We start from the raw sequence: 27,638 nt of genomic DNA, 5'->3' as shown, positions 1-27,638 counted from the left end.
GCAGGGGTTAATGTCGGGGAGGCCGCGGTCACGAGCTGTCGCGGTGTGACAGGCCATGTCGTCGGCGCTCCTCCTCTCCGCCGGGGGCGGTTGCTCCGTGACTCATCCCTGGGAGGACTCTCGCAGGCAGACCGGCCCCTGTCATGGCGGAGATGCCGGGCTCCCGGGGCTGGGGGGGTCCCTGGGTGGCCCTGTGGGTCAGTATCGCGACAGGCCTGTGTCGGGCGGAGGACAGCGCCATGGAGGAGATCGTGACTGAGAAGCAGGTGGAGGCGATCCACCGGCTGGACAGCACGGACCTGCTGATCTTCATCCTGCTGCTGACCCTCACCATCCTCACCATCTGGCTCTTCAAGCACCGGCGGTTCCGCTTCCTCCATGAGACCGGGCTGGCCATGATTTACGGTGAGCGGGGAACGGGCGCGCAAAAGTTGCGCCACTGCGATTTGGCTGTTAAATACCAGCGGAATCGCAGGAAAGTCGCAGTGGCGTGCGCCGTACACTGATGTCTATGGTGGGAAGATGCACGGGCGGATTGCAATGACGCGGTTGCGGCATTTTGTAACTCCGCTAGATGCGGCACGTGTTGCTCTTGCTGCATAGGTCCTGTATACACGCAGCGACGTGATGGTGTCAGGCAGGTTCTGTCGCAGTTACGATGCAAAATACCGGAAGAAATAGCGCCGCGTGCGTGAGATACGCTGTATACGCAGTGCGCTCGCTGCCATACGTGCGATGGCCGGCTCACACAGACCGGGAACACGCTTGTGACCCACGCAGCATTATCCGGTCGTGTGAATGAGCGCTCGCAGTGCCAACGCCGCCGTATCTCTGGGCTGTGCTACATGCCAACTATGAAAACGGGCACGTCTAAAGTGCCTGACAATATGCCACAGATGCCCCTGTAGTATTGCATGCCCACCTGCGTTAACCTGTGTAATGTGATTCTGCCACCCGTGCCCCTGCAACGTTACATGCCAGCCATGGATATTTATGTAATTATACATGCCAGCTACAGGTGCCCCCTTATGTAACGTTGTGTACCCCTGTAATGAGACATGGTAGCTATAGGTGCCCCTATAGTCATGCATGCTGGTGCCCACGTTGCCCTGCCACACACGCTCCTGTAATTATGCATGCCCGCTTGACCCATACATACACAGCAAGTGCGCCTGTGTTTCTGCATGCCAACCACAGGTGCCCACATTACCCAGTAATTATACATGACAGCCACAACCCCCAGCAACTAATGCCCCTATAGTTATGCATGCCACAGGTGCACGCCAGCCATGCCACCCTCCGGTATGTTCCGGGCAGTTTTGACTAAATTTACAGATTGCTAAGTTTTCTTTTTATAGAAGCGTTAAAAAACTAAACTGCGCCATGAACCGTGTGCATGCCAACAGGAGCTGGCACAGTGTATAGGTGGGCATATAGATATCGGGAAAAGAAGTGGAAAAAAATGCTAAGGTCGATTTTTTTTTTTTCCCAGTACCCCCCACCCCTAAAAAAAATAGAAAGTAGACGGACTGCAACGCGCGGTGAATTCTGCCACAAAACCTGCAGGCGATCTGCGAATTTTGATGCGGAATTGAAAATGGCTTAAAGCGGCCTGGAATTCCGCATTTTACGCATTTGGTGCCAAATCCCGTAGCTCCGTGTCTTGTGGTGCGTCCTGGTGAATAGCTCCAGCCCAGCGGTGGTAAAAGCTGTAGAACTCCTGCACTTTCCCACCCAAATAGTCGGGCGCTTCTGTAGTTTTACCAGTAGGAGGCGCTGAAGTAGTGGCGCACATCCTGATTGGACCGTGGACCTCCTCTCTCGGCGGCTCTACTGCTTATTACATGATGTATGCTATATTCTTTATCACACACCCTGACAGGGTGGATATGCCTAATAGATGCGCCAACCCACAGCCTACGGGGTACCTTGGGCCGCTCGTCTACGGAGTCATTCGCACCACATCCGTCTGTAGTCCATGATGGCGCCTCTCAATTCAACTACATTCAGGAACAACCGTTTAGCGCATACAGTGTTTTGGCGCTGCGGATATTTAGACGTCCTTGTTATCTGCCTTCAGGTACAATAAGGGACATCGCCGCTCGGTGACTCAAGGAGGTCAACACTACAATCTTTCGGCAGTTTCCATTCCACCTGTTTACTCTCTCTGTTGGATAATTAGTCGCTGGGACACGAGAATGGGAGTGATTGGGGAGAGCTCACCTCCTCCTCCTCTGCAGCGGCTGCATGCCAGAAGGGCCTATCATTAGGGGTTTCCTGGGTGGGGCAGCACCTTTTAAAGGGATTTTCCGGGAGTACAATATGGATGCGCTCTCCTCAGAATGGGTATCGGTAGTTGATCGGTGGGGTCGCACCGCTCGGGATCGCCGCTGATCAGCTGATTGAAGGGACAGCAGCGCTCAGCGGGGAAATTGCATGTTATCGGGCCGAGTTTCATGGGTCAGTGTCGCGCTCGCCCATGTGAGACTAGCCGTAGGGTGCATTCACACGGGCGTACACATTTTTTTTAGTCCATGAATACCCAGAGTATTCGCAGGCCAAATTGCGCTGTCGCCGTGCGTTTTCTGCCTGTCGGCAGTCTTTTCGTGTACGTACATGTGCAGCGTATTCACAAAACCTCATTGCTTTTCTGTGTATTTGCGCACGCCCCTTGATTCCGCTGAGCCACCACGGTGTGTAATGCGCGCCATGATCGCACGCGCTGCGTTTTTTTCTCACTCAACCGAAATTCGCACGAAAACTCCGCAGCAGTGAATGAGCCCCTCGCATCAGTGGGCCGTATTGACTGCGTATTTACGCTCGTGTGAATGAGCCCTCACATGGCAGCCGCTGAAATGTAATAAATTGCTGGGTGCCGCTTTCCGTTCTGGCAGCCGTCTGTGTGCCCTCAGAGCCTGCGGACGGAGATGGTAGTCAGACCCCTTTATTAGAGGGGGGCGCCATAATACTAAGTTATACCCCATCCACAGGATAAGAGATAACTTGCTAATTGGTGGGGACTCGTTGGTGAGACCCTGCCGATCTCGATAGTGGGGGTCCTATGTGCTGCTCTCTGGCCACTACAGGGGTCACTGTTGGGACCCCTGAGCGTCGGCCGCTCGGGGGTCTCAGTAGTCCCATTAAAAGTGAATGGAGCGCTGATGCACTTACGCAACCAGCGCTTCATTCTGTCTCCTCACTGCGGGGGGTGCAGTAACCACACAGTGAGAAGAACGGGGGGCAGGGGACCTCCATACTTGAGACTGGCAGGGGTCTCTGCAATGAGATAACTTGATATTCTGGTACCACTCCGTTTAGGGTCACGTGTCCACAGCGGCCTGGATTCCGCATGTGGGAGCCCGCGGCGAATCCTACCTGCGGCCGAGGACCGTGCATACCTGTCCGCATCTTCCTTTTTCTCTAATGCGAAAGTACCGCCGGCGCACATGCACAGTACTTTTTTTTCCCAAACTCCTGGTGTTGCGCAGGATCCGCGCGACTTCTGCAGTGTCAACCGTGGACGGGCCGCGGATCGGACAGTTTCCATTAACTTCAGTGGAAGCCGTCCGTGCAGGAACTGCTCTGAAATGGAGCACGCTGCAGTTTGTTTTCCGCATGCGGCATCTGGAAAGCAAGGCCGCATGTGTAAATTTAAGTGCCAACGCCCGTGGTACCCTAGGGGCGGCTTGAACTGCGGGTCTTCGTGCTGGTGCCTCGCGTGGATTCCGCAATTCAAATCCGCCTGTGGACATTGGCGCACGTTTGTATAAACGCATGCGATGGGCCGTGGACAGCGCAGCCAATCACAGCGCAGCTTTCAATTTACCTTAGCAGTATGAGAAATGAAAGCTGCGCTGTGATTGGTTGCTGTGGGCAATAAAGACAGATTTTCTTTTAGCCAGCTGTCATTAGAGTGGTGCCGCTCCTTCTCCGTGGCCCCCAGTATTATAGACCGGTCGTTATCACATGATGGAAATCCAACTCACATGATAGAAAAATGAAAAGCTGCAGTAATCCAGCCGGAGCCGAGCCGCATTCCTGGAGCCAAACTGGCCAAACTCTCCGGAAGTGGAGAATGCAAAAACTTTTAGTCGTTGGGCGGTGGGACCGGCTCCGATCTGTGGAGGACATTGTCACATGGACTATTGTTCTCTGTGCTGACAGTCTGAGCCGTGAGGACCGGAGTGTGACGACGTGTCATGGAGCAACCCCGGCCCGTTCAGTAGGCTCTACAGACATCACAGAGGGGTCCCCACACCTTGGACCCCCCTCTATGAGTCCGGGTCCTATACCGGCCGACTTGGACTGTCCTTGTATTACAAGGACAGCATTTCATAGGGGGTAAGTTGCAATCGGTTGGGGTCCGACCTCTGAGACCTCACCAATTGTAAGACTGCAGCTCCTGCACATCATAAAATATGGACATGCACGCATGCCCCACTTCACTGAGATCACCGAAGATAGTTGAGCGCTTGAACTCGCCGGTCTCCAGTAGTCCGATGGTAGTAGATGAAGTAGAGATACATTTGCGTTTTCACACTTGGGGGTTGCAATCTCTTGATCGGTGAGGTTGGAGCGGTCGGACCCCCACCAATAGGCATCTTCTATCCTGCCGATGGAGGATAACTTGCTGCGATGGGAATCCCCCAACTTTACTAAAGGATCTATACTGTACGGCATTCAGCGCCAACCTCTAGGGTTCTATAGGGAAGAGTTATTAAGAGCGGTGTTACAAATGTTCGTAATTGTAACCATGAGGAGCGCCGTATAGTGAGCCGCGGAAGGTAAAGACTGGATGTAGTTGTGGGGGACAAGTAACTTTTCCTCTGCCCGTTGGTGAACTTAGAGATCTGATGTTCAGCGCGGTCTTCTGTCCGTCCCGGAGAGGCCGTATCTCTGCAGGTGTGTATTATATCCACTAGTGTTGTCGCAGTGGAAGTAGTTTGTCCGCTCGCCTCACTTTCTGGCAGCATTATATAGTTTCCATTTCTAATATTCAAACTAAATGGGACTTTACTTCTAGTTAATCGCCATGATGTGGATTTATATGGCGGCTCTTGATACTGCAGAGAGTACGCAGCGATGTCCTGACAAGGGCGGCAACGTTGCAGTGGTGGTCAGCTCGTCCTGATGCATTGGGTTCCCCCTCATAAAATTGTGGCTGCTTTGACCACATTACCTCACACCCTTTAAGGGTGACTACCCACTACAGTTCTTTTTCACTGCGAAATTCGCAGCGTTTTTTTTTCTCCAGGGGTCTATGGGACTTGTCAATGTTAAAATCGCATTGCGCAAAATCGCAATTTCGCTGTAAATTGCGATTTTCGCCGCGATGCGTTTTTAACATTAGGAAGTCCCATAGACACCTGGAAAAAAAAAAACGCAGCAAATTCGCAAACGCTAGTGGGTAGTCGCCCTATGGGTGGCTTTACACGGGATAACTATTGCCCGAATACGTCACTTTCACCGCCACCACCCACCGGCTGACCATCAAAGTTGCTTTGATTTCACAGGAGGCTCCTTCGCAGAAACTTTTCAGAAAGGGTGGATTCATACGGGCGTATTTGCGCATGAAATTTTTTGCGCGCACAACACACATAAAATGAAACCCATTGATTTCAATGGGCTCATTCGCAATCGCGTATTTTACGCATGCAATTGTCGCTCTCAAAGATGCAGCATGCGCTATTTTCCTACACAGGAAAATAGCGCATCTGACAGTCGTTTAAGAATTTGTCCATGTTAATGGCTGGGAGCAGCGGCGCATTTTTATTTTCTTCTTTTGCGCAGGCTCAAAAAGTACAGTAAAAAAACGCAGTTGCGCATGGAAATATGCAACTTTCTTTCTGCAGAAACACTTACGTTGGTGTGCAGCTGGCCTAAGGCTGGACTCAAATGGACGTATTTGTGCAGTGGTTCAAGAGTGGGGGCAACGGTTCAAGAGTGGGGGCAACGGTTCAAGAGTGGGGGCAACGGTTCAAGAGTGGGGCAACGGTTCAAGAATGGGGGCAACGGTTCAACAATGGAGCAACTGTTCGGTAATTTTTCAGCAATACAATAATGGTTTAGCCTTTCTGCGTTGGTTCAGCAATTCTTCAACAATGGAACGGTCGTTCAGCGATTGTTCCATTTTGGGGCTGTTGTTGAAAGGCTGAACCATTGTTCCCCATGCTGGATTTCAGGATTTCTTGCAGCACAAGTGCCCAAGTCTTCATAAACCCAAATGTACAAATCTCCATTCCGGCCTCTAAATCTGCTTCTTGTCTTGTAGGTGTCATCGTCGGCGTGGTATTGCGGTACGGCGTGCACATTCCCAGCGATGTCAGTAACATGACTGTAAGCTGCGAGCAGCAGGTGACTCCCGCCACGCTGCTGGTGAATGTCAGCGGTACGTTCTACGAATACACCTTGAAAGGTGAAATCAGCTCCCAGGAACTTAACAATGTGCAGGACAACGAGATGCTGCGGAAGGTAAGGGTCTCCGATTAGAAGGTAAGGGTCTCCGGTTAGAAGGTAAGGGTCTCCGGTTAGAAGGTAAGGGTCTCCGGTTAGAAGGTAAGGGTCTCCGGGTATAAAGCCGCCTGCTTATCTACGAGGAATCTTCTCCTAATGCCTCGTTCAAAGTCCTAACCTAAGTGGCAGGTTTATCAAGTAGCTCAATCAGTTTTACAAGCTTGTCTGCGTGCCAGAGATGTGATTGAGCTGATAGACCGGCCGGCTCTGGCTGCAGCCTGCTTAAAGAGGTCCTAAACAGTAACTTAAGGTGCTTTTACACGGAACACTTATCAATCGGATTTCCGCCATCCAGCACGAATCTGAACAATTTATCGTTCAGTGTAAATTGGTGCGGTGACTGAATGAAGAACGAGAACTCATTCGCTTCTCATTCGTCGTTCAGTTTGCGCATGCCGAAAACTGAATGATGTATCGTTCCATGTAAACAGGCCGGCGATCACTCCTGACCGACTGCCTGCTTACTGTGAATGGAGGTGGGCGAGCCGGAACGATCCCCGCTTTGCTGTGCCTCCATCCAATCAGCAATGCGCGTTACTCTGTAAAAGCATCAGCCTGCAAGCATAATTGCAGCAGCAGTTGGAAAGATTTCTCCACTTCGTTTAAAAGCAATTAGTAAAACAAGATGAGTAAGGCTGCTTTCCCACTGGCTATTGCAGTATCCATCAGAGGTACCAGGGTTTCAGATGGTGACCAGAATGGTTGCAAATGTGCCAAAGATCTTGCAAATGGCAACAAGATTTTTTTTTCAGTCTTGTTGCCATTTGCGACCAGCCCTGTCATTACTCAGTGGAGGAAGATAAACGTTTGCATCCAGCAGACATGCCGTATGCTAGATGAATCCATGCCCTCCTGACCCGCATGCTACCCCTGCCTGCATGGAGTATGAGAAATTCCTTGCCGTGCGTCAGTAAATATAAGTTGTACTGCCTTTCTGTCAGTGTGATTTGCAGCGGACAGGGAGAGCTTACGGATGGATGCTGCACTCGGCATTCTGTAATATCATGGGGGGAAGCTGGACACACAGAAGTATGGGCAGAGGGAAGGCTGACACTGATGGTAATTGCAAAAATACAAGAACCTGATGCCCACTAGCGTTATTGGAGGAGGGTCTCATTGGCATTATACTGTGCCAGGGGGTGAGGGCATGAATATAATTATACGGGGTGGGGCTGGGATATAGTTATACAGCAGTGGGGCTGATCGGATGCAATTATAATGTGGGGTGATAGAGACTAGAAGTAAGGGCACTATTACAGGTATGCTAGTAGCTACTGCGGGTGCATACATTTTAGCATGCAGGGGCAGCTTGGCAATTGGCATGTTTTCAGGATTTCCTCAGTATTGCACAGGTGATGTGATTATTGTCGGTCCTCAGACATTGCCACAGGTGTTCTCACCATAGGATATCCTGAAAACATGAGCTGTTGGTGGTCCCTGAGGACTGGAGTTGGGGACCCCTGCTCTATGGGACACGGCACATTAGAATCGGACAAGAAGAGGCCATGCTGCAATTTTTCAAACTCTGACTATGCGTCCGTGTGAAAAATCTCAAATGTGAATGAACCCATTCCAATGTATCCGTTCTATTTCCATGCAACTTCTGTCCAGGATTGGTAGAATTAGGAATGCTGCCAGTGTAAATAGAGGCTTATGGCAACTTCACCTAGGAGTGCGCAACCCCGCATGCCTCAGCGCAGTGTATTTACGCGGTCTTTCGTGTGCGTGTCTGTATTTTACTGCACTCTTTCCGCATGCAAGCCATGATATTTTGCACGTGGGTCACGCCCCCTGCTCCGATTTAAATGGCTATTTAGCCCAATCAGTTCTTTTTCCTACGGAGTTGTGCAGCATATTGTGCGTCTCCTTGCATATTGCACGTACATTTGTGCACCCCTCCTATAGACTTCTATGGGGACCTTTGATGCACACAAAAGTAGAGCATGCTGCATTTTTTTTTTTCACGTGTGCAAAATATGGCTAATGTGTACGAACCCTCTGACATCAATGGGTTCTATTCTCTGCCTATTACCTGCGCGCAAATGTGGAGCCATCTTTACTTTACTATTACACAAGCACCATTAACAACTGTGATTGGCAGATTGCAGCTGTGTTTGCAGGTTAGAGCCCAGCAATTGTCGGGAAAACACAAGCGCTTGTGACTACCGCTATTACAAAACACAGGCGTGTCCTTAAGAGGCCGCACACGTATGTATGTATGTGTAAACTAGTACGGGACCCTCTATAAACTGTCTCGCTCTGCTTGGTTTTCAGATTACATTTGATCCTGAGGTTTTCTTCAACATTCTTCTTCCTCCAATTATATTCTATGCAGGATACAGCTTGAAAAGAGTAAGTACCTCCAGCCGCCGCCCTGCGATATACAAGGGGGTGCCCAAAAGTAACATGAATCTTCCCCAACAACGGTGGCTGGCACCCCGCCTCAGACATTCACCCAACAGAAGCCCCTACTAATAATGCCCACCCATCACAAAAGTCCCGTTTCTTTTCGGTACCCCTTTGCATTTACTCCCTAACCCTCCTGTGACCTGGAAGTCATGTACATGGTTTATTTGGAAGGCGTTTGGCCTGATGGCACCACAACCCTTTATTCCTGACCTCCGCTGACTACATCTTGCTATAACCCTGTACAGACGGGTGGCCGGGGGTGCTGCTGCATAGAGAAAACTCAGACGGGTGCACAGTGCTACACCAGCGCTGGCTCCTACATTCATGGCATTGGTAGGGGTCCCAGAGGTTGGACCCCCAACTCATCACAAAGTGATGGCCTACCCTAGTGACACGCCATCGCTTCTTCATACAATGCGAATAGTGGAATGCTTTAATCCATTAACAGAACAGGACCTAAACTTAAAGTGGGCCCGCGCCGTCCTTCAGCGGGAGCCGGCTGTGCCTAATAGTCTGCCCCCTGCTGCAACAGCGGGGATCGATGAGAACTTTTTGATTCCTGCTCTTAACCCCTTACATACCACAGTCAATGTACACCATTGGGATAGTGGTGTAGCCATTCAAAGTACTTGCACCAAATTTAGTGTTGTTTTTTATGCCAGAAAAGGCTTCTAAGACCTCCCCATTGACTAATAGGGGTCCTTGCGCTGTCTGACTGTAGTCGGCTGTGGTATCACACAACATAGGGACTCGTGCAGACAAAGGTGGTGAACGCTGTAAAACCTCATGGGGAGTTCTATTATAACGTGCCTGTTTGTCATTACAGAATGCTTCGGGCCTAAATGACTCCTCGCTGTTCTTGTCTTTTTGTAGAGGCATTTCTTTAGAAACATGGGCTCCATTCTTGCTTACGCCTTCCTGGGGACAGTGATTTCCTGCTTTATAATTGGGTAAGTGTATCTCATCTGCTGAGCTGTAGGACTACATGGATGAAGATTAGAGATGAGCGAGCATCGCTCTTCTCGAGTAACTGCATTCTCGTCCGAGGGGGCGGCGGGGGGGAGGAGAGTGAGAGAGATCTCTCCCCCCCCCCCCCCCCCCCCACCGAGCACGCTCGGACAAGAATACAGTTACTTGAGAAGAGCGATGCTCGTTCGAGTAACTGCCTTATCCGAGCGTGCTCGCTCATCTCTAATGAAGATGTAACTAGCAGAACCGGGACAGAGCGGTGTACCAGGGAAACATTAGATAGTTGGATATGGTAGCTGGATAGGAGAGAGGTGGATGGATGCATAATGGTGGCAGATAAACTAGTCTTCCTCCTTTCCTCAGGGCTCTGATGTATGGATGCGTGAAGTTAATGAAAGTCATAGGAACGTTAGACGGTGACTTTTATTTTACTGACTGCTTATTCTATGGAGCTGTCATTTCTGCTACTGATCCAGGTAAGCCATGTGCCGAATATACTGCGGCTTTGTAGATTCTACTTGTACGCCCTTATCGACAGAATTACCCACAATACACGCAAATATTAAATCAGTTGGCTCTTATGTAATCGCTCACAGAACAGTGATGTTCCTAGTTTTGCGCAGCATTGTCCAGTAAACGGTTCATGGCTGTATCGTCATTCGTGTTCAGAGTTTCAGCTTTACTTATTTGTGTAATTATGTTTTTTACTATCTGTGTCCCCCATGACGTCATACAAGACCTCTGGGGGTCATTCACATGTTTTGTTTTTTTTATTACACACTTTCCCACTGTAGCTGGGGCGTCCATAGGAGCTTCACTTACAGGGGAAAATATCCCCCTGTAGTCACAATAGTCACTGGCAGAGCTGATCAGGGACTCCTAGGCCCCTGCGGCTCTGCTGTGTCAGGGGATCCCAGTGGTCATGTGATCGACGGCTCACATAGTGGGAGAAACACTTTCACTTTTAGTACATAGCGATGATTGAGCGCTATGCATCCAGGAAAGGAGAAGGCAGAAGCGTTTAAAAACGCTTGACAACTAAACCTGCTTCTGCTTGATTGATCTCACACCATATTTTTAGTATCAGCCGGGATTAAAGCCCAGGACCAAGTGCCGTATATTTACTGTGCTTGGTCCCTAAGGGGTTAAGGGAATACATATCGATGTTTTTTTTGTTCATTTTATTTTTTTTAACTTTTCTCCCTCTAGTGGAGCAGTTTAAGGCTGGGGTCACACGGGTCGTATTCCTGGCGGAAATCTCACTGTTTTGCCTCAGCGAAAAAAATGCGAGATTTCCACTGCTAAAGCGCAGCTTCAAAACCCGTGGGTTTTGGAGCGGCTTGGCCGCATGCTTTTCTGTTGCGGCCAGCGCTCCCATAGAGAGAAGCCAGGCTGCAACAGGAAAAAAAATGGACATGCTGCGGCCGAGGAATCCGCACTGCAGCATCGGCTTCTGCCGACTCTTTGCCGCAACAGATTGTCCACATGGCTGGCCTAACCCGGGATTAGCGTCCGCAGGCGGATTTGCCGTGGCGAAATCCCACACGGAATTTCCGCAGCAAATCCGCCTGGTTTGAACCCAACCCAAGCGTTAATATTTAAAGTTGTTTTCTGAGACTTACCCAGTAGTGGCCTATCCTTAATGTAGTGTTTAATTCCTGGACTTTTAACCCTTTCCAATCCACTGTCTGACGTCTAAAGACATTCTGATTGATGGCTGTACAGCTCCGATGTAGGAAGATGTCCGGCAGGGTATTCTTACTGTATATTACTGGCCGCTCTGTTGTCAGGGGGCTTCTCCAGCATGGCACTTACTGCAGTACTGGCTCTAGCCAGCAGATGGCGCCATTGTATAATGGCAGAAAGAGAAAGCTCCCTAGGAAACCCTGAATACAAAATTAGATTGCAAAGGGTTAACACTAGGGCTACCCCTTAGTTAGCAGACTGAAGGGGTGAGACGCTCCAGTGAGCTCCTAGTCCAAGTGGTTAGTCCACATTGGTGGGTACTGAAGCTGAGTATCATGTAAGTGAGGTTAGATCTCCGCTGATCAAGCATTGATGGTCCTATCCTTTTAATGGAGGGCAGGTTACACACTGAGCCAGCTTACAAGTAGGTAACTCTTGTACATTGTAGGAAATGTAAGCATTGAGGGGATTAAAGTGTGATTGGACTTTCAACAAACTTGTAGCATGTCAGACGTTTGATCGGAGGGGTCTGGTTGCTAAGACTTTTACCGATCGCTAGAACAAAGCGGCACAAGCGCCCGGCTGCTCTGCTGGCTAGCTGAAGACAAGTTCATAAACTTTCTATTGAGCCCGTCTCCAGCTAGCGAGCAGAGATGACGCTCAGCCGAGTTCTTCCGCCACGTCATTCCGGCGATTGGTGGTCTCAGCTCCCGGACCCCTAGCAATCAAAACTTTTCACACGTCAAAAGTTTGTGGAAAGTGTAGTTAAACTTTAAGAAGAAATTCTACATTGTGACAACATAGGAGCCCTTTAAGACTGCAGTGTGGAAGTACCTGCCCTGGACTCTGCATATATAAACTGGCACACATGTGATGTAGCCCTAAACTTGCTGACTTTCTGGTTTATATATAACGTCTGAGGTCTGCCCGAGGCATCAGCCTTTAATTTCTGTCTGGCTCCGTCTTCCTTTCTGATGAAAGGCCTTTTGTTGTTCCATGTTATATTTGCCCGTCTTAATTATAAGTTGTATAAAGTCGTGTTTTTGTCCGTATTTTGTGATAATCTACATATTTATAGTGTAATATGGCACATATGATATCCTCTGATCAGATAACTTACTGTGTTTTTCCCCTATTTTAGTGACGGTCCTAGCTATATTCCACGAGTTGCAAGTAGATGTAGAACTCTATGCGATTCTCTTTGGGGAAAGTGTCCTAAACGATGCTGTGGCCATAGTTCTGTCATCGTAAGTCTTCTACTTCCTTTAAGGATAAATCATTTTCTGGCACAGGACATTCTTTATATGGGATTTCCACCATAACTTTCTAACGGGGCAGTTAGTGTTGTTGTAAAGGTGTGATCAGTAGATTTTGACAACTTGAGACTCCACCAATGTGAAGAATAGAGATGAGCGAGTATACTCGCTAAGGCTAACTACTCGAGCGAGTAGTGCCTTAGCCGAGTATCTCCCTGCTCGTCTGTATAGATTCGGCTGCCGGCGCGGGTGACAGGTGAGTTTGCGGCAGTGAGCAGGGCAGAGCGGGCGGGAGAGAGAGATCTCCCCTCCGTTCCTCCCCGACCCCCGAATCTTTAGAGACGAGCGGGAGGATACTCGGCTAAGTCACTACTTGCTCGAGTAGTTAGCCTTAGCGAGTATACTCGCTCATCTCTAGTGAAGAACGTTCTGCATGCAGTCGCTCTCCATGGAAATGAATGGGATTTCCCAAACTTCTCTGTGCGCTTGCAGTTGTGATTCCATGTCAGAAAAGTGGGTCAGTTTAGAAGCGCCTTAATCATCTGCATCTCTTTAGCATTGGTGAGCCCTATATAAGGAAAATAAGTCATACGTGGCAGTAGTGACTGATGCAGGGGCAGCGTCCGACCGTGTCCAGTATAATGCATGTTGTAGTAAATGTCGCTGTCCCAGATCACATACAAATGACTTCCCATTTCATTCCGGTTCCGGATAAATTTGCATCTCTCTTTTCCAGGTCTATAGTTGCATATCAGCCGGCCGGAGACAACAGCCACACGTTTGACATCACAGCCATGCTGAAGTCGGTGGGGATGTTCTTGGGTGTTTTCAGTGGCTCATTTGCTATGGGAGCAGCCACCGGAGTGCTCACTGCATTAATATCCTTCTATGTCTAGCTCACACATGGGGTATTCTGTTAAAGTGCCCATACACCTTCAATAAGGCCTCGTTCACACGGGCAACAATGCGCTGTGTATTACATGTGTATTTTTTTACATGCGTAATATGCAGTGAATAGAACCCATTGATTTCATTGGGCTCATTCACATCTGTGTTTTTTTAACACAGTTGTGATCGTGTGAAAAAATGCACAAAATGTCCTATTTTTTTTTTAGCGCATATTACACCAAAATAGGCCATAGAAGTGAATGGGCTAGCTCAAAAATGCAGAGAATACACAAGTGACATACGTATTTACTGCAAGTTTATAATGGGCTCTTCTTATGCATGTAAATTCGCTGTATGTATACCTGCCCAAAAAACCTGCAGAAGGGGCAAAATACACACTGTGTGTCCACAGACCGAAATATGCTCAAGCCCATGTGAATGAGCCCTAAATGTCTATTTCTTCCAACTACCTTGTTTGGTGGAGCCGGGCGTGCTTGTGTTTTTAATTGGCAGAGAGAGGTAAGCCTCGGGCAGACATCTATGGGAAAGCAAAGGGATCGGGCATTGGGATGCAGTGTATCTGATCCTTCTTTCCGTTGACCACATCTGTTGTGAGGCCTACTTAACCCTTTCCAATCCACTGTCTGACGTCTAAAGACATTATGATTTAAGGCTATACAGCTCCGATGTTGGAAGACGTCCATCAGGGTTCCCTTACTGTATATTGCCAGCGCCTCTGCTGTTGCAGCCTATCCAATGTGTCACCTCATGCAGTACTGGCTTTAGCCAGCAGATAGCGCCGTTGTATAATGGCAGAAAAGGAGTAAGCCCCCTAGGAAAACCAGGATGCAAATTGGATTGGAAAGGGTTAAACACAGGATAGTTGGCTTTGGTGGCCAACTTTTCCTAATGTGTATGGGGCGGCCTTTATGCTGCAGTATAACCTGAAGGTGACCTAAAAGCATAGGTAGAGTAAAACCGTTCATAATGTAAAGTGCACTTAATATTCTTTCTATCTTACACGCCCTCCTTAAGATGTTCTCTATATGTTATGTAAATGATGTTCCTTAACATCTGTCCACGTCACAAAGTTCACCAAGCTGCGGGAGTTTCAGCTGCTGGAGACTGCCTTGTTTTTCTTGATGTCTTGGAGCACATTCCTCCTCGCTGAGGCATGCGGTTACACAGGTTTGTTGGGCACTTCAGTAATAAACATTCATGAGGATTAATCAATGTGTCTGCAACATCAACATCATGGTTTCAGACATTTTGGAAATCTGATTGTGTTGCAGATCTGTCTGCAAAGTAATCAGGAGATCCGTCAGTCGGGTAGACTGAGGCTTACGCCCCTTCTACTCGCTAGATCAATCGGTTTGCATGATAATTGTGCAGTGTAAACACCTGCAATAGATCGCTGATTGGATCTTTACTACAGACCATAAAATTATTTTTGGTCTGCCGCTGCATCTCCCTGTGTAAACTGGCAGTCATTCATGTATAAACGGCTGCCTGTTTCCTGTGAATGGAGGTGGGCCGGAACGATCCCCCGGCCCGCTCTGCATCCATTTACTGAGCGATGACGCAGAAGTGATCGTTGCTGGGACAGGTATGGGGTGCTTCAGCCCCTGACATTTGTTCTGTGCCAAAGGCCCTTTAGTTTCTCTCTGCTTCTCGTGTCTTTGTTGTGGTCATAAATTAGCTGCTAAGTGCAAGAGAAGAGAAAAAACGAGACCATCAGAGCAGCTTCAAAGACGGATCTGCGTTTGCGCTTCCCTGACGGGATCTGCGTTTGCGCTTCCCTGACGGGATCTGCGTTTGCGCTTCCCTGACGGGATCTGCGTTTGCGCTTCCCTGACGGGATCTGCGTTTGCGCTTCCCTGACGGGATCTGCGTTTGCGCTTCCCTGACGGGATCTGCGTTTGCGCTTCCCTGACGGGATCTGCGTTTGCGCTTCCCTGACGGGATCTGCGTTTGCGCTTCCCTGACGGGATCTGCGTTTGCGCTTCCCTGACGGGATCTGCGTTTGCGCTTCCCTGACGGGATCTGCGTTTGCGCTTCCCTGACGGGATCTGCGTTTGCGCTTCCCTGACGGGATCTGCGTTTGCGCTTCCCTGACGGGATCTGCGTTTGCGCTTCCCTGACGGGATCTGCGTTTGCGCTTCCCTGACGGGATCTGCGTTTGCGCTTCCCTGACGGGATCTGCGTTTGCGCTTCCCTGACGGGATCTGCGTTTGCGCTTCCCTGACGGGATCTGCGTTTGCGCTTCCCTGACGGGATCTGCGTTTGCGCTTCCCTGACGGGATCTGCGTTTGCGCTTCCCTGACGGGATCTGCGTTTGCGCTTCCCTGACGGGATCTGCGTTTGCGCTTCCCCGACGGGATCTGCGTTTGCGCTTCCCCGACGGGATCTGCGTTTGCGCTTCCCCGACGGGATCTGCGTTTGCGCTTCCCCGACGGGATCTGCGTTTGCGCTTCCCCGACGGGATCTGCGTTTGCGCTCCCCCGACGGGATCTGCGTTTGCGCTCCCCCGACGGGATCTGCGTTTGCGCTCCCCCGACGGGATCTGCGTTTGCGCTCCCCCGACGGGATCTGCGTTTGCGCTCCCCCGACGGGATCTGCGTTTGCGCTCCCCCGGCGGGATCTGCGTTTGCGCTCCCCCGGCGGGATCTGCGTTTGCGCTCCCCCGGCGGGATCTGCGTTTGCGCTCCCCCGGCGGGATCTGCGTTTGCGCTCCCCCGGCGGGATCTGCGTTTGCGCTCCCCCGGCGGGATCTGCGTTTGCGCTCCCCCGGCGGGATCTGCGTTTGCGCTCCCCCGGCGGGATCTGCGTTTGCGCCTCCCCCGGCGGGATCTGCGTTTGCGCCTCCCCCGGCGGGATCTGCGTTTGCGCCTCCCCCGGCGGGATCTGCGTTTGCGCCTCCCCCGACGGGATCTGCGCCTGCCCTCCCCTGACGGGATCTGCGCCTGCCCTCCCCTGACGGGATCTGCGCCTGCCCTCCCCTGACGGGATCTGCGCCTGCCCTCCCCTGACGGGATCTCCTATTGACACAACCGTATGTGTAAAAGCCTGCATGAGTCATGCAGGGTTTTACCGCTGGTGAGCTGGCCTATCGCCGCGTATTGCAGCGATATTGTACTGCCCAGGATGGCGTATCTCATGCATGCCGTCATCAAGAGTCTTCCTGTTTTGTTTTTTTTTTGTTTTTGTTGACATTTCCCGCACAGTCATTTCGCAAAAGTACATATGTACGCCGCCCATAAACAATGTAATTGCGTAAGGGCGGCATTTAATAACGTGCCAATAGATAGCAATGGTTTCTCTGGCGCGTAATACGCGACAAAATAGAACATGCATTCTTTTTTGCGCTTGCATATGATGCGATGCATACACGCAAATGTTAGCAAAACCGCATAAAGCAATGCATTTGATTGCCTGCAAATTACCCCATATCACACATGCGTTCATTGCACGTAATAAAAGTTAACCTTGCGCTCTTGTGAGCCCGGCCGTACAGACAGACTGCAGTGTTCGTATACTGTGATGGATAGAAGCTGCAGAAGAGAAGCGGTGCAAAAGTTTTAAACTTTCTTGCAAAAAATAATTGTAAATTCAAACTAGTTGTCCCCCCTCAGCATGTATCATAGCCTTTAATCCAATATCTGATTTCCTTGCAGGGGTTGTTGCGGTGCTGTTCTGTGGCATCACTCAGGCGCATTACACCTACAATAATCTCTCAGCAGAGTCCCAGATTCGTACGAAACAGGTATTCCATTCTTCTTCTTTTTTCATCAGATTGAGAAACTATTTTGTTCCTAACTAGAGATGAGCGAGCGTACTCAGTTCGGGTGTTTTTGCACTCGAGCACCGCTTTTTCCGAGGAACTGACAACTCGGACGAAAAGATTCGGGGGGCGGCGTGGTGGAGCGGGGGGTAGCAGTGGGGAACAAGGAGGACCTCTCTCTTCCCCCCCCCCCCACTCCCCTCTGCAACCCCCCACTCGCCCCCAGCGAGTAGTCAGTTACTCGGAAAAAGCGGTGCTCGAGTGCAAAAACACCCGAACCGAGTACGCTCGCTCATCTCTATTCCTAACATATATTATGATTTTTATTACAATGTTAATTCCCACATGAAAAATTAATGCAAATGCATCCGTATTAAAAGTGTCATCCACGGAGGGTAAAAAAAACATTAAAACCAGCTGAGTACTGGCAAAGCAGGCACGCCTTGCCTGATCCCCTGCCGATGCCCGCTCCCCTGCAGTTCTGCTGCTGCCAGAATGAAATAACAGGACATGCGACTACTGCAGTTAATCACTGGCTGAAGTGGTCACATGACCTCACTGACATCAGGGACATTGTTGGCTTACTGCCGCAGGAAGATCAGCAGGAAGACTAGTGGAATGGGAGTAATGGCGATCAGCTGAGATGGGCAGGGTATTCCTTTGCCAGCTCTGAGCTGCTTTGATTTTTTTGTCTTCTCACTGGATACCCCTTTAAGCAGGACTGTAGGTCCTTTTAGACCCTTTGCTAGCAAATTCCACTAACAGTTCACGTCCGGCTAGTTTAGGATAGTTTACTAATGTAGCTGCGTTCGTCCCTCAGTCGTGGGGCGACGCGTCTGGTCTGAATGTACTCTATAAACGTTAGGCTAACGCTCTTGTTCCGCACTCAATGCCTTCTTTTGTTTCTCTTTTCAGCTATTTGAGCTTTTGAATTTCTTGGCAGAAAATTTCATCTTCTCCTACATGGGTCTCGCTCTGTTCACGTTCCAGAATCACGTCTTCAATGTCACGTTTATACTGGGAGCGTTTGTATCCTTCGCTAAAATATATGCATCGGTGATGTCAATTCTTCATCATAGGCATTAGTGGCATCTCTCTAGAATGTGACCCCTTCTGATCGCAGGGGTGTTAGGCAAGTACTCGTGCCACTGCACCCCCATGTCAGCTTTTTAGTGGTCTTCAGAGACCACATGGTTGGCCCATTATAGTCGATGCCTTTGGGACAAGCCCTTTTAACCCTTTTCAATCCACTGTCTGACGTCTGAAGACATTCTGATTTGAAGGCTGTACAGCTCTGATGTCGGAAGACGTCCGTCAGGGTATTCTTACTGTATATTACTGGCTGCTCTGTTGTTGGGGGCCTCTCCAGCATGTCCCATACTGCAGTACTAGCTCTAGCCAGCAGACAGCGCCATTGTATAATGGCAGAAAGAGAAAGCCCCCTAGGAAACCCTGAATCCAAAATTGGATTGCAAAGGGTTAAGATTCACTTTGTAGCTTTCAGATGTAACTTTCTAAAGTTTTACTTGGATGGATGAATAGACCCAGGAAAAACTTCAGCGCTGCTCACAACCCGCTGGCCGAGGTCGTAACGCGTAACTGTATTTCAATAAAGTCTTTCATAGTGGACGCCATCTTGGACGTTACTGGACCTGTGTGAACAGCGCTGATATTATTGCTGGGTGTATTCATCCATTCAAATAGCTTAACCAGAGAGAAGCCGAGAAGTGAGGCTGCGCACCTACCTTACACAACCGGTCCAGGTAGGGCATATCCCTTTTATTAGCATCAATGTCTATGCCTCTTGGAATACTACATTACATTGTGCATTTTGCTTTTTTTTCCCCTTCTTTTCCTGAATCCTGAGTGGTTTCCTTCAGCTTTCTGACATCATAGTGAATTCTGTTAGCGCAGGTGTGAATGAGCCCTCGGTGCCGAGGTCCCCCAGTGTGATGGTCGTTGTTCGGCCACCTCCTCGGAGCTGAACAATGAAAATACTGGAAGTGCTGGGTTCAGCTTGTGCCGGACCCCAAGGGTGACAGATAGACCCCACTGACTATAATTGAGTCCGTCCGGCTTTTGGCATGGTGGCTGGATTTTTCCTAGACAAAATGGCTCAGCCAAATCTCATACCAAATCTGTGCCAGAGGCTCTGAACGGAACCTTCTGCGTGGATGTGAATGTGGCCCGAACTCCTTATCTACTTTAACCCTTTCCAATCCACTGGCTGACGTCTGAAGACATTCTGGTTGAAGGCTGTACAACTCCGATGTCAGAAGACGTCCGGCAGGGTATTCTTCCTGTATATTACTGGCCGCTCTGTTGTCTGGGGCCCCTCCAGCATGTCCCATATCGCAGTACTGGTTATAGCCAGCAGATGGTGCCATTGTATAATGACAAAAAGAGAAAGCCCCCTAGGAAACCCTGAATCCAAAATTGGATTGCAAAAGGTTAAGTTTCTGAGAAAGGGGAATGACAACCGAGTCTCCGCCATTACGACTTTAGCTTAGACCAGTAGTGTTTTTTTTAACCTTCTTGTTATATCCCCTACGTCACTCTTTGTGGCTCACTTGCCTAGTGTATATATAAAAGAGTTGTCAGATAAGTGCCTTTTTTTTTATACTGGTTGTTTAGGGTCCTTTTAAATGGGCCGATTGTCAGGCGCTAAAGAAAGTCATCCCAGCGATAATGGCTGCACACCATGAATGGAGGCGATCATCCCAGCGATAATCGGGAAGCGAGCTACAGATTGGTCCAGCAGCCCGCCACCATTCACAGTAAACAGGCAGCCGTTCATAGATAAACGACTACCAGTTCACACGGACCAATCAGCGCTTCATTTTTATGCCTGCCCAAGCTGAATGACAAATGATCGTTAGTCGTCCGGTCACCGGCAGCATTTACCATGAACGATTATTAATTCCTTGCAGTTCTTGTGAAAATTCCTCCTGGGCTTGTGCTGATCCATCTCAACAAGCAGAGCTGCAGTGTAAACCATGGAGGAAGAGATCAAACAAGAAATCAAGCTTGATCCTTTAAAATGCATAGAAATAGGAAAGAGGTGATGGAGACAGTTGAGTATTAAAGGGGATGTCTGATTACTGGACCACCCCTTTCAATAGGACCCCCTGTGTGAAAATAATTAACAGATATATTTGCCCTTCTGTGGCCGCCGGGATCCAGCGCTGCAGCTTGTTGCGGGTCCGGTGATTCCTGTGACAGATGATGTCACAGGAAACCAGGTGACCGCTGCAGCGTCACCGTCGGTTCTCCTGGCATTGGCGCTCACATCCTGAGCACCATGATGCCGGGGGTTCAAGGACATGGCGCCGCAGCCAATCATTAGCAGCAGAGGTCACATGGTTTTCTGTGACGTCATCAGTCGCAGCAAGCCTCAAGGCCGCAGTGCTGGATCCTGGCGGCCGCGGGGTAATAAGTATATCTCTCTTTATTATTTTCACATGAGGTCCTATTAAAAGGGGCTTCCAGTAACCAGACAACCCCTTTAAGCAGGTATAAGAAAGTGTGTGACCTCAAAGACCACACTTGCAATTTAACAATGTAGAGTCCAGTGTATATTCAGTTCCTAGCTTCCAATTTCCTTAATGTTCATCATACAGATTGCAGTCTTCCTTGGAAGAGCAGCTAATATTTATCCACTTTCATTCTTGCTTAACCTGGGGAGAAAAAACAAAATCGGCTACAACTTTCAACACATGATGATGTTTGCAGGTAGGACAGCGGCAATAGGGCCGCACAAAAGCCCTAGTCGTCTTTAGCCAGTCTGTCAGTGCTGGCCCGTCTGCTACATTGTGGGATGGGTTTCTACCTACTTTCCTGAAGCCCTTTTTAGGCCCATAGCATTGCTATGGAAAGCGCCGGCTCCGTGTCCATGAGCGGAGAATCGTTGCGATTCTCCATTCGCAGCATGCTGCGAATTGCCCCGATTCTCCACGGTCAGCCTATCTGTCAGATTAGGCTGACAGCGGAGATCCGTCTGTGGCTCCTGGGCGGCGGCGGAGCTCCCCCACGGGATACCGCAACGCCTGTGGACAGGGGGCCTTACACTGCACAAATATTGTGCGACTCGCTCTTTGGATCAAGAAGGTTTGCACAATAATTGCGCAGTGTAAACGCATGTAGTGGAAGACGGATCAGAGATTGATCACCGATTGGATCTTTCATGCAGACCATATAACGATCGTTGGACTGTTGCTGTATCTGCCTGTGTAAACAGGCAGTCGTTCGTGTATAAATGACTGCCTGTTTACTGTGAATGGAGGCGGATGGGCCGGAATAATCTCCAGGCAGCTCTGCCTCTGTTCACTGAGCGAGAGAGCGCAGAAGCGATCATCTCTGGCACGGCCGTAGGACACGTCAGCGCTTGACAGTCGTCCCATGTACAATGAGCCTAAGAAATGGAAGAGGACAACAAGACAAACACTTAATCAATATATTAACTCACTTGATTCAAGTAATTTTAAGGGTCTTTTAACACGGGATACACTTAGAATACATTTTTAAAATTTGTTTTTCCCCCCTTTCTTCAGGTTTACGTGGAGCGATGGCCTTTGCCCTGGCTATAAGAGACACTGCCACCTATGCCAGACAGATGATGTTTTCTACGACCCTTCTAATAGTGTTCTTCACTGTGTGGGTATTTGGAGGAGGCACAACAGCAATGTTATCATGTCTACATATCAGGTATGGAGATTTTGTGTCCTGCAGCAAACCTTACTGTGCTTCCTGGCCTTAAAGAGGACCTGTCATGTCCTCTGATCGGCGGGGCGGGCTGCATAGCTCTACAGCTGCGTCCCCGATGACTCCAACACCCTCCTCTCTCCTCCGGTTAGACCCAGAACCTGGCACTAGTATTCTGTCAGATGGATGGTCTCCATCGCTTGCTGTGAATATATGATGTCATTTGATTGACAATGAGCGATGGAGACTGACCACATCACAGTTCTTTTTTTGGGGCCTTTAAGATATATTAACCCTTTCCAATCCACTCTGACGTCTGAAGACATTCTGATTGAAGGCTGCACAGCTTGGATGTTGGAAGACGTTCAGCAGGGTATACTTACTGTACATTACTGGCCGCTCGGGAAGCCTCTCCAGCATGTCCCATATCGCAGTACGGGCTCTAGCCAGCAGATGGCGCCATTGTATAATGGCAGAAAGAGAAAGCCCCCTAGGAAACCCTGAATCCAAAATTGGATTGCAAAGGGTTAAAGGGTCAGCCGAGCTACTTCTTCTGAGCGCTCCTCATCAATCCAAGTGTTGAGGTGTTTCCAATGGATAGAGTGGTGAAAGGTCCTACCAGGCAACTCTAGTGGCGGCTTATCTCCAGGGGGAGCAAAAGGATTAGGCGTTGAAATTGAATGTGCCTGATCCTTCTTTCCCTCCGTTACACAAACAATAATCATCCCCTCCTGCCAACCTTTCCCTAATGTGTTTGGGGGCCTTTACTTGTATTTCAGATAGCTTTTGCCCCTTTCTTTCAGTGTTGGATATGGGTCTCAGCACCCAGACCCACATGGATCAAAACTTTTGACATTTCATTATGACATGTCATGTTGTCTTTAATGACGGTGAGGGTCCGTTCACAAGGAGCCGAATTGGTGTGGATTTTGCAGAATGGAAAATCCGTATTAAAAAACGCATTAAAATCTTGATGCGGATTTTAATGCACATCCGCAGCAGACTTTACACCTTCAATTGAAAGGGTGGAATCTGCTGTTTATATACATCAAAAGCCGCACCCATAGTGCAAATTTTGAGGCTGTTTTGATACAGATTTTGGTGCAAATTTTCTGTACTCCAGAAAATTCCCACTATTTGCGTGTAAACGTACCCTCCCACTTTAAGCTCACAAAGTTCCTATTGGAGGACTGTAAGCAAAGATCTTGAAAACCATGAGGGGTTAATAAAGAAAGTACATTTATTAGTTGCGTAACTCTTCATTATAGAATAAGTAGCCTTTATTCACCGACGGTGCAATAACCATCTAATGTAGTGAGCGGTCGGCAATTACATGGCAGATATAAAAGGAGGTAGGTCTTTGATAATGGCAAGCTAATTGTTTATTTGGTTCCTCTACTCAGTAAAACACATTATTAATGCAGAAAAGCCACAATTACCACCACAACCTGAGGTATTCATGGGAATGCCACTAATGGTGCCCATATGCACACCACTCCGATCCTGTGCCGTACCCGTTTCTTTTCCACTACCTTAACTAGTTGTTGAAGATTATTTTCTATTTGTTCCATGCCATTCTAGATGCCAAATATCCTTAGATCCACTTTCTCAGGTTGTTTTTTCTTATTGACCACTAGGTGTCACTTCGCCACCTTTAGTGGTCCTTACTCTTCAACTAAAACCTGCTGGATCGCCCCCTGTCAACTCCATAGAGAAGTCCTCAAACCTGCCGCTTGCCGGCCCCGTCTGTGTGAGTTGAGATGCATGCTGCACACCGGGTTTAAAGCGACCCTCCAGGATCCCGTTCAAAACTGCACATGGGTGCAGAGATTGGTAGCTAAACACATTGAGGCTCTTTTTTTTCTTCTGCGAGCCCATAGGCTGCGGGCAGCGAGCCCTTTCTTCTATACTGACAGTCAGCTGGCTTCTGCCTCATAGCAGGGAGAGAGAACGTAAGTCCTTGGAGCTCACAGACGGGAACTTGTCAGGGTCTCCCTTATTGCTGGGGGGAAAAAGATAAATTAGAGGAAGCTCTGAAGAGTACTGAGGTCCTCTATGCTCTGCTGGACCGTACTGAGGTCCTCTATGCTCTGCTGGACCGTACTGAGGTCCTCTATGCTCTGCTGGACCGTACTGAGGTCCTCTATGGTCTGCTGGACCGTACTGAGGTCCTCTATGCTCTGCCGGGCCGATAGCGCAAGGACAGCCTTAGTCTAAAATGTGACTGTTCTAAGTAAGGTCGCTATCACACAGCCGAGAATCTCGCACGAATATGAATCCCATTCTTTTGAATGGCGTCATACTCATGAGGGAATTGTTATTTACCTTTTTCCTTCCCGCATCGCGGTGCGGGGAAAAATCGCGGCATGTCCCATATTTGTGCGTTTCCTCGGAACACCGCACCAATTTTTTTTCAGTGGGGCCGACAAAGCATCGCACTGCATGTGGGGTGAATGCGGAGGGCACGCAAGTGCGATGCAAGGCTTCCACTGGGAAACCCTCCGCGATCCTCCACCGCAGCTAAAAAGCCACGGCGGAAGATCGCTACTTTCCTGAAGTTATGCGAGGCGATTTTGACACAAAAGAGCTTCGCATTCGCGGGGAAATCGCACGCTGGCGATGGTGATATCGCACTCGCCTGTGTGAAAATGAGCCTAAGGGAAACCAAGTAATCTTGTAGATATGATGCCTTTCAATGGCTTTCACACCTACTTAGGCCACTCACACTTGCAGACACGCACTCAAACGCGGAGTTTCTAACGCCGCGATTTTCGAGCGCTGGCCTTTTATTTTTGCACGTTTTGGCACTGTTTAACGCACCTCATCACCCATCGCAATGATCGGGTGCGTTAAAAAGCGCCGTCAAACACTGTGACATGCATTCAAAAATGCGGCTCAAAATCGCGGTAAAAATTTCAAACTGCGTTTTCTGAACACACGTCTGAGAGGGGCCTTACGGTTCTTCCTCAGGCTTAAGGGAATAGAGCCGAAAAAAATAAATATGAATGTATATGTATTAGAGATGAGCGAATATACTCGTTTCGAGTAATTACTCGATCGAGCACCGCGATTTTCGAGTCCTTCCGTACTCGGGTGAAAAGATTCGGGGGGAGGCGTGGCGGAGCGGGGGTTAGCAGCAGGGAACAGGGGGGAGCTCTCTCTCCCCCCGACTCACCCACGGCGCCCCCCGAATGTTTTCGCCCGAGTACGGAAGTACTCGAAAATCGCGCCACTCGGGCATAAAAGGGGCGTGGCTGAGTAGGTTCGCTCATCTCTAATATGTATGTATATATATTGTGTGGTGTGTGTGTGTGTGTGTGTGTGTGTGTGTGTGTGTGTGTGTATATATATATATATAGTAACATTGTATGTTAGGCTGAATGAAGACCATGTCCATCTAGTTCAGTCTGTTTTAACCTCCTACCTTCTTGGTCCAGAGGAAGGCAAAAACCCCCAACGAGCCAATTAGCTCCTACTGAGGGAAAAATTTCCTTCCTGACTTCATAACAGCAGTCAGAGTAATCCCTGGATCAACATTTGAGATCAACAACCCCACTGGTCACCTAATGTCTATATCCTGTAATATCCTTCCTCTCCAGAAAGACATCTAGTCCTTCTTAAACTCCTCCATGGATTTTGCCATCACCACTTCCTCAGGCAGAGAGTTCCACAGTCTCACTGCTCTTACAGTAGAGAACCCTTTTCTGTGTTGGTGATGAAACCTGCTTTCTTCTAGACGTAGAGGATGCCCTCTTGTTACCGTCGTAGTCCTGGGTATAAACAGATCCTGGGAGAGATCCTTGTATCGTCCCCTCATGTATTTATACATAGTTATTTGGTCACCCCTTAGCTGTCTTTTTTCCAGGGTGAATAATCCCAATTTTGATGCCTCTCTGGGTATTCCAGTCCTCTCATTCCTTTTATTAATTTAGTTTTCCTTCTTTGAACCCCCTCAATCACTGCAACATCCTTCCTGAGCACCGGTAACCAGGACTGTGCGCAGTATTCCATGTGAGGCCTGACTAGTGCCTTATATGGTGGGAGAATAATCTTATCTTCCCTCGCCCCTATACCTCTTTTAATGCACCCCAAGACTTTATTAGCTTTTGCAGCAGCTGATATATAATATACATATGTAAATAATTAGTCCATTGATAAACATGCACCAGGTTTATAGTCTCTGACTTTGTGTTAGGGGGTCCCCAGGCCAGCAGTGTTATTTCTCATATTCTCCCCTCTACCATGAAGCCTCTTGACATGTTGATGTCTGTGTTGAGTGTCAAGGATGGTTATAAACTTGTCCACCCAAATGCTTCTATGACACTGAGATTTGAAGTTGCTTTTTAATACAATAACTTTCATATGTTGTATGTTGTGTCCGTGACTAGAAAGAAGTGCTTGGCCACCGATAATTCTGTCTTTCTGTCTCTAATCATGTGATGATGAGACCTCATCCTGGCTCTCAGTTTTTGTCCTGTTTCCCCGATATAAAGGCCCCCCAACAGGACATTTACTGCACCGGATCAGGTCCACAACATCAGCCGTGGAACATGTGAATGTCCTGGGACCTTATAGTCCTGCTGTGTGTTGGGGTTATGTATCCTGTCTGCGGTCCGTACATGTCAGCAGGTCTTACAGCTCCTTACATTACAGGGATCTTATAGTCCTGCTGTGTGTTGGGGTTATGTATCCTGTCTGCGGTCCGTACATGTCAGCAGGTCTTACAGCTCCTTACATTACAGGGATCTTATAGTCCTGCTGTGTGTTGGGGTTATGTATCCTGTCCGTGGTCCGTACATGTCAGCAGGTCTTACAGCTCCTTACATTACAGGGATCTTATAGTCCTGCTCTGTGTTGGGGTTATGTATCCTGTCTGCGGACCGTACATGTCAGCAGGTCTTACAGCTCCTTACATTACAGGGATCTTATAGTCCTGCTGTGTGTTGGGGTTATGTATCCTGTCCGCGGTCCGTACATGTCAGCAGGTCTTACAGCTCCTTACATTACAGAGATAAGTTCCTTTTTGTGTGACATTCGCCGAATTATTTTCCAGAAATCGTAGGGTCGCTTTGACTTCCATCTGGTTAGGTAGGTGTTAAGCGCCATAGAGAAGGGTTGGCGGGGGATGCCTGGGACATTTCATACAACTAACCCTACCACTGTGTGTGGCAGGAGGTGATGTACCGGAGGAGGGGCGGGGGGGGGGGGGGGGGCGGGGGGGGGGGGCGGGGGGTGTTGGAAACCTCCATTTAGACCTCTCTTGATTGATTTTAGTTTAGGCCTATATAATTATATTCTGCATATCTCTCCTTTCCAGAGTGGGCGTGGATGCGGACGTCGACCAACTGGTAAATATCACGTTCCCTTCTAATATCATGACATTTTCATGTTGTTGGATTCACGTTTTCTGATCTAAACGGTTAATTTTGGCTCTG

At 48.9% G+C, this 27,638-nt stretch overlaps 1 protein-coding gene across 1 annotated transcript in view; it reads left to right on the top strand.

Moving 5' to 3' along the window:
* The first annotated feature begins 123 nt into the window (after positions 1-123).
* SLC9A6 (solute carrier family 9 member A6) overlaps positions 124-27,638 on the top strand; it is a 43,916-nt gene continuing 16,401 nt past the window's right edge. Inside the window, exons 1-13 of the mRNA XM_066581830.1 lie at positions 124-405; positions 6,272-6,471; positions 8,788-8,865; positions 9,796-9,872; positions 10,255-10,367; positions 12,719-12,824; positions 13,570-13,711; positions 14,804-14,909; positions 17,396-17,484; positions 18,418-18,531; positions 21,123-21,234; positions 22,053-22,206; positions 27,521-27,551. Coding sequence (XP_066437927.1) covers positions 144-405; positions 6,272-6,471; positions 8,788-8,865; positions 9,796-9,872; positions 10,255-10,367; positions 12,719-12,824; positions 13,570-13,711; positions 14,804-14,909; positions 17,396-17,484; positions 18,418-18,531; positions 21,123-21,234; positions 22,053-22,206; positions 27,521-27,551 — 1,584 coding nt within the window. The 5' untranslated portion in view covers positions 124-143. The remainder of the gene's footprint in view (positions 406-6,271; positions 6,472-8,787; positions 8,866-9,795; positions 9,873-10,254; positions 10,368-12,718; positions 12,825-13,569; positions 13,712-14,803; positions 14,910-17,395; positions 17,485-18,417; positions 18,532-21,122; positions 21,235-22,052; positions 22,207-27,520; positions 27,552-27,638) is intronic.

The sequence above is a fragment of the Eleutherodactylus coqui genome, chromosome 10 (assembly GCF_035609145.1).
Source record: "Eleutherodactylus coqui strain aEleCoq1 chromosome 10, aEleCoq1.hap1, whole genome shotgun sequence".
Taxonomy (NCBI): domain Eukaryota; kingdom Metazoa; phylum Chordata; class Amphibia; order Anura; family Eleutherodactylidae; genus Eleutherodactylus; species Eleutherodactylus coqui.
The sequence above is the reverse complement of the archived record's forward strand: the minus strand, read 5'-3'. Positions and strand labels throughout refer to the sequence as shown.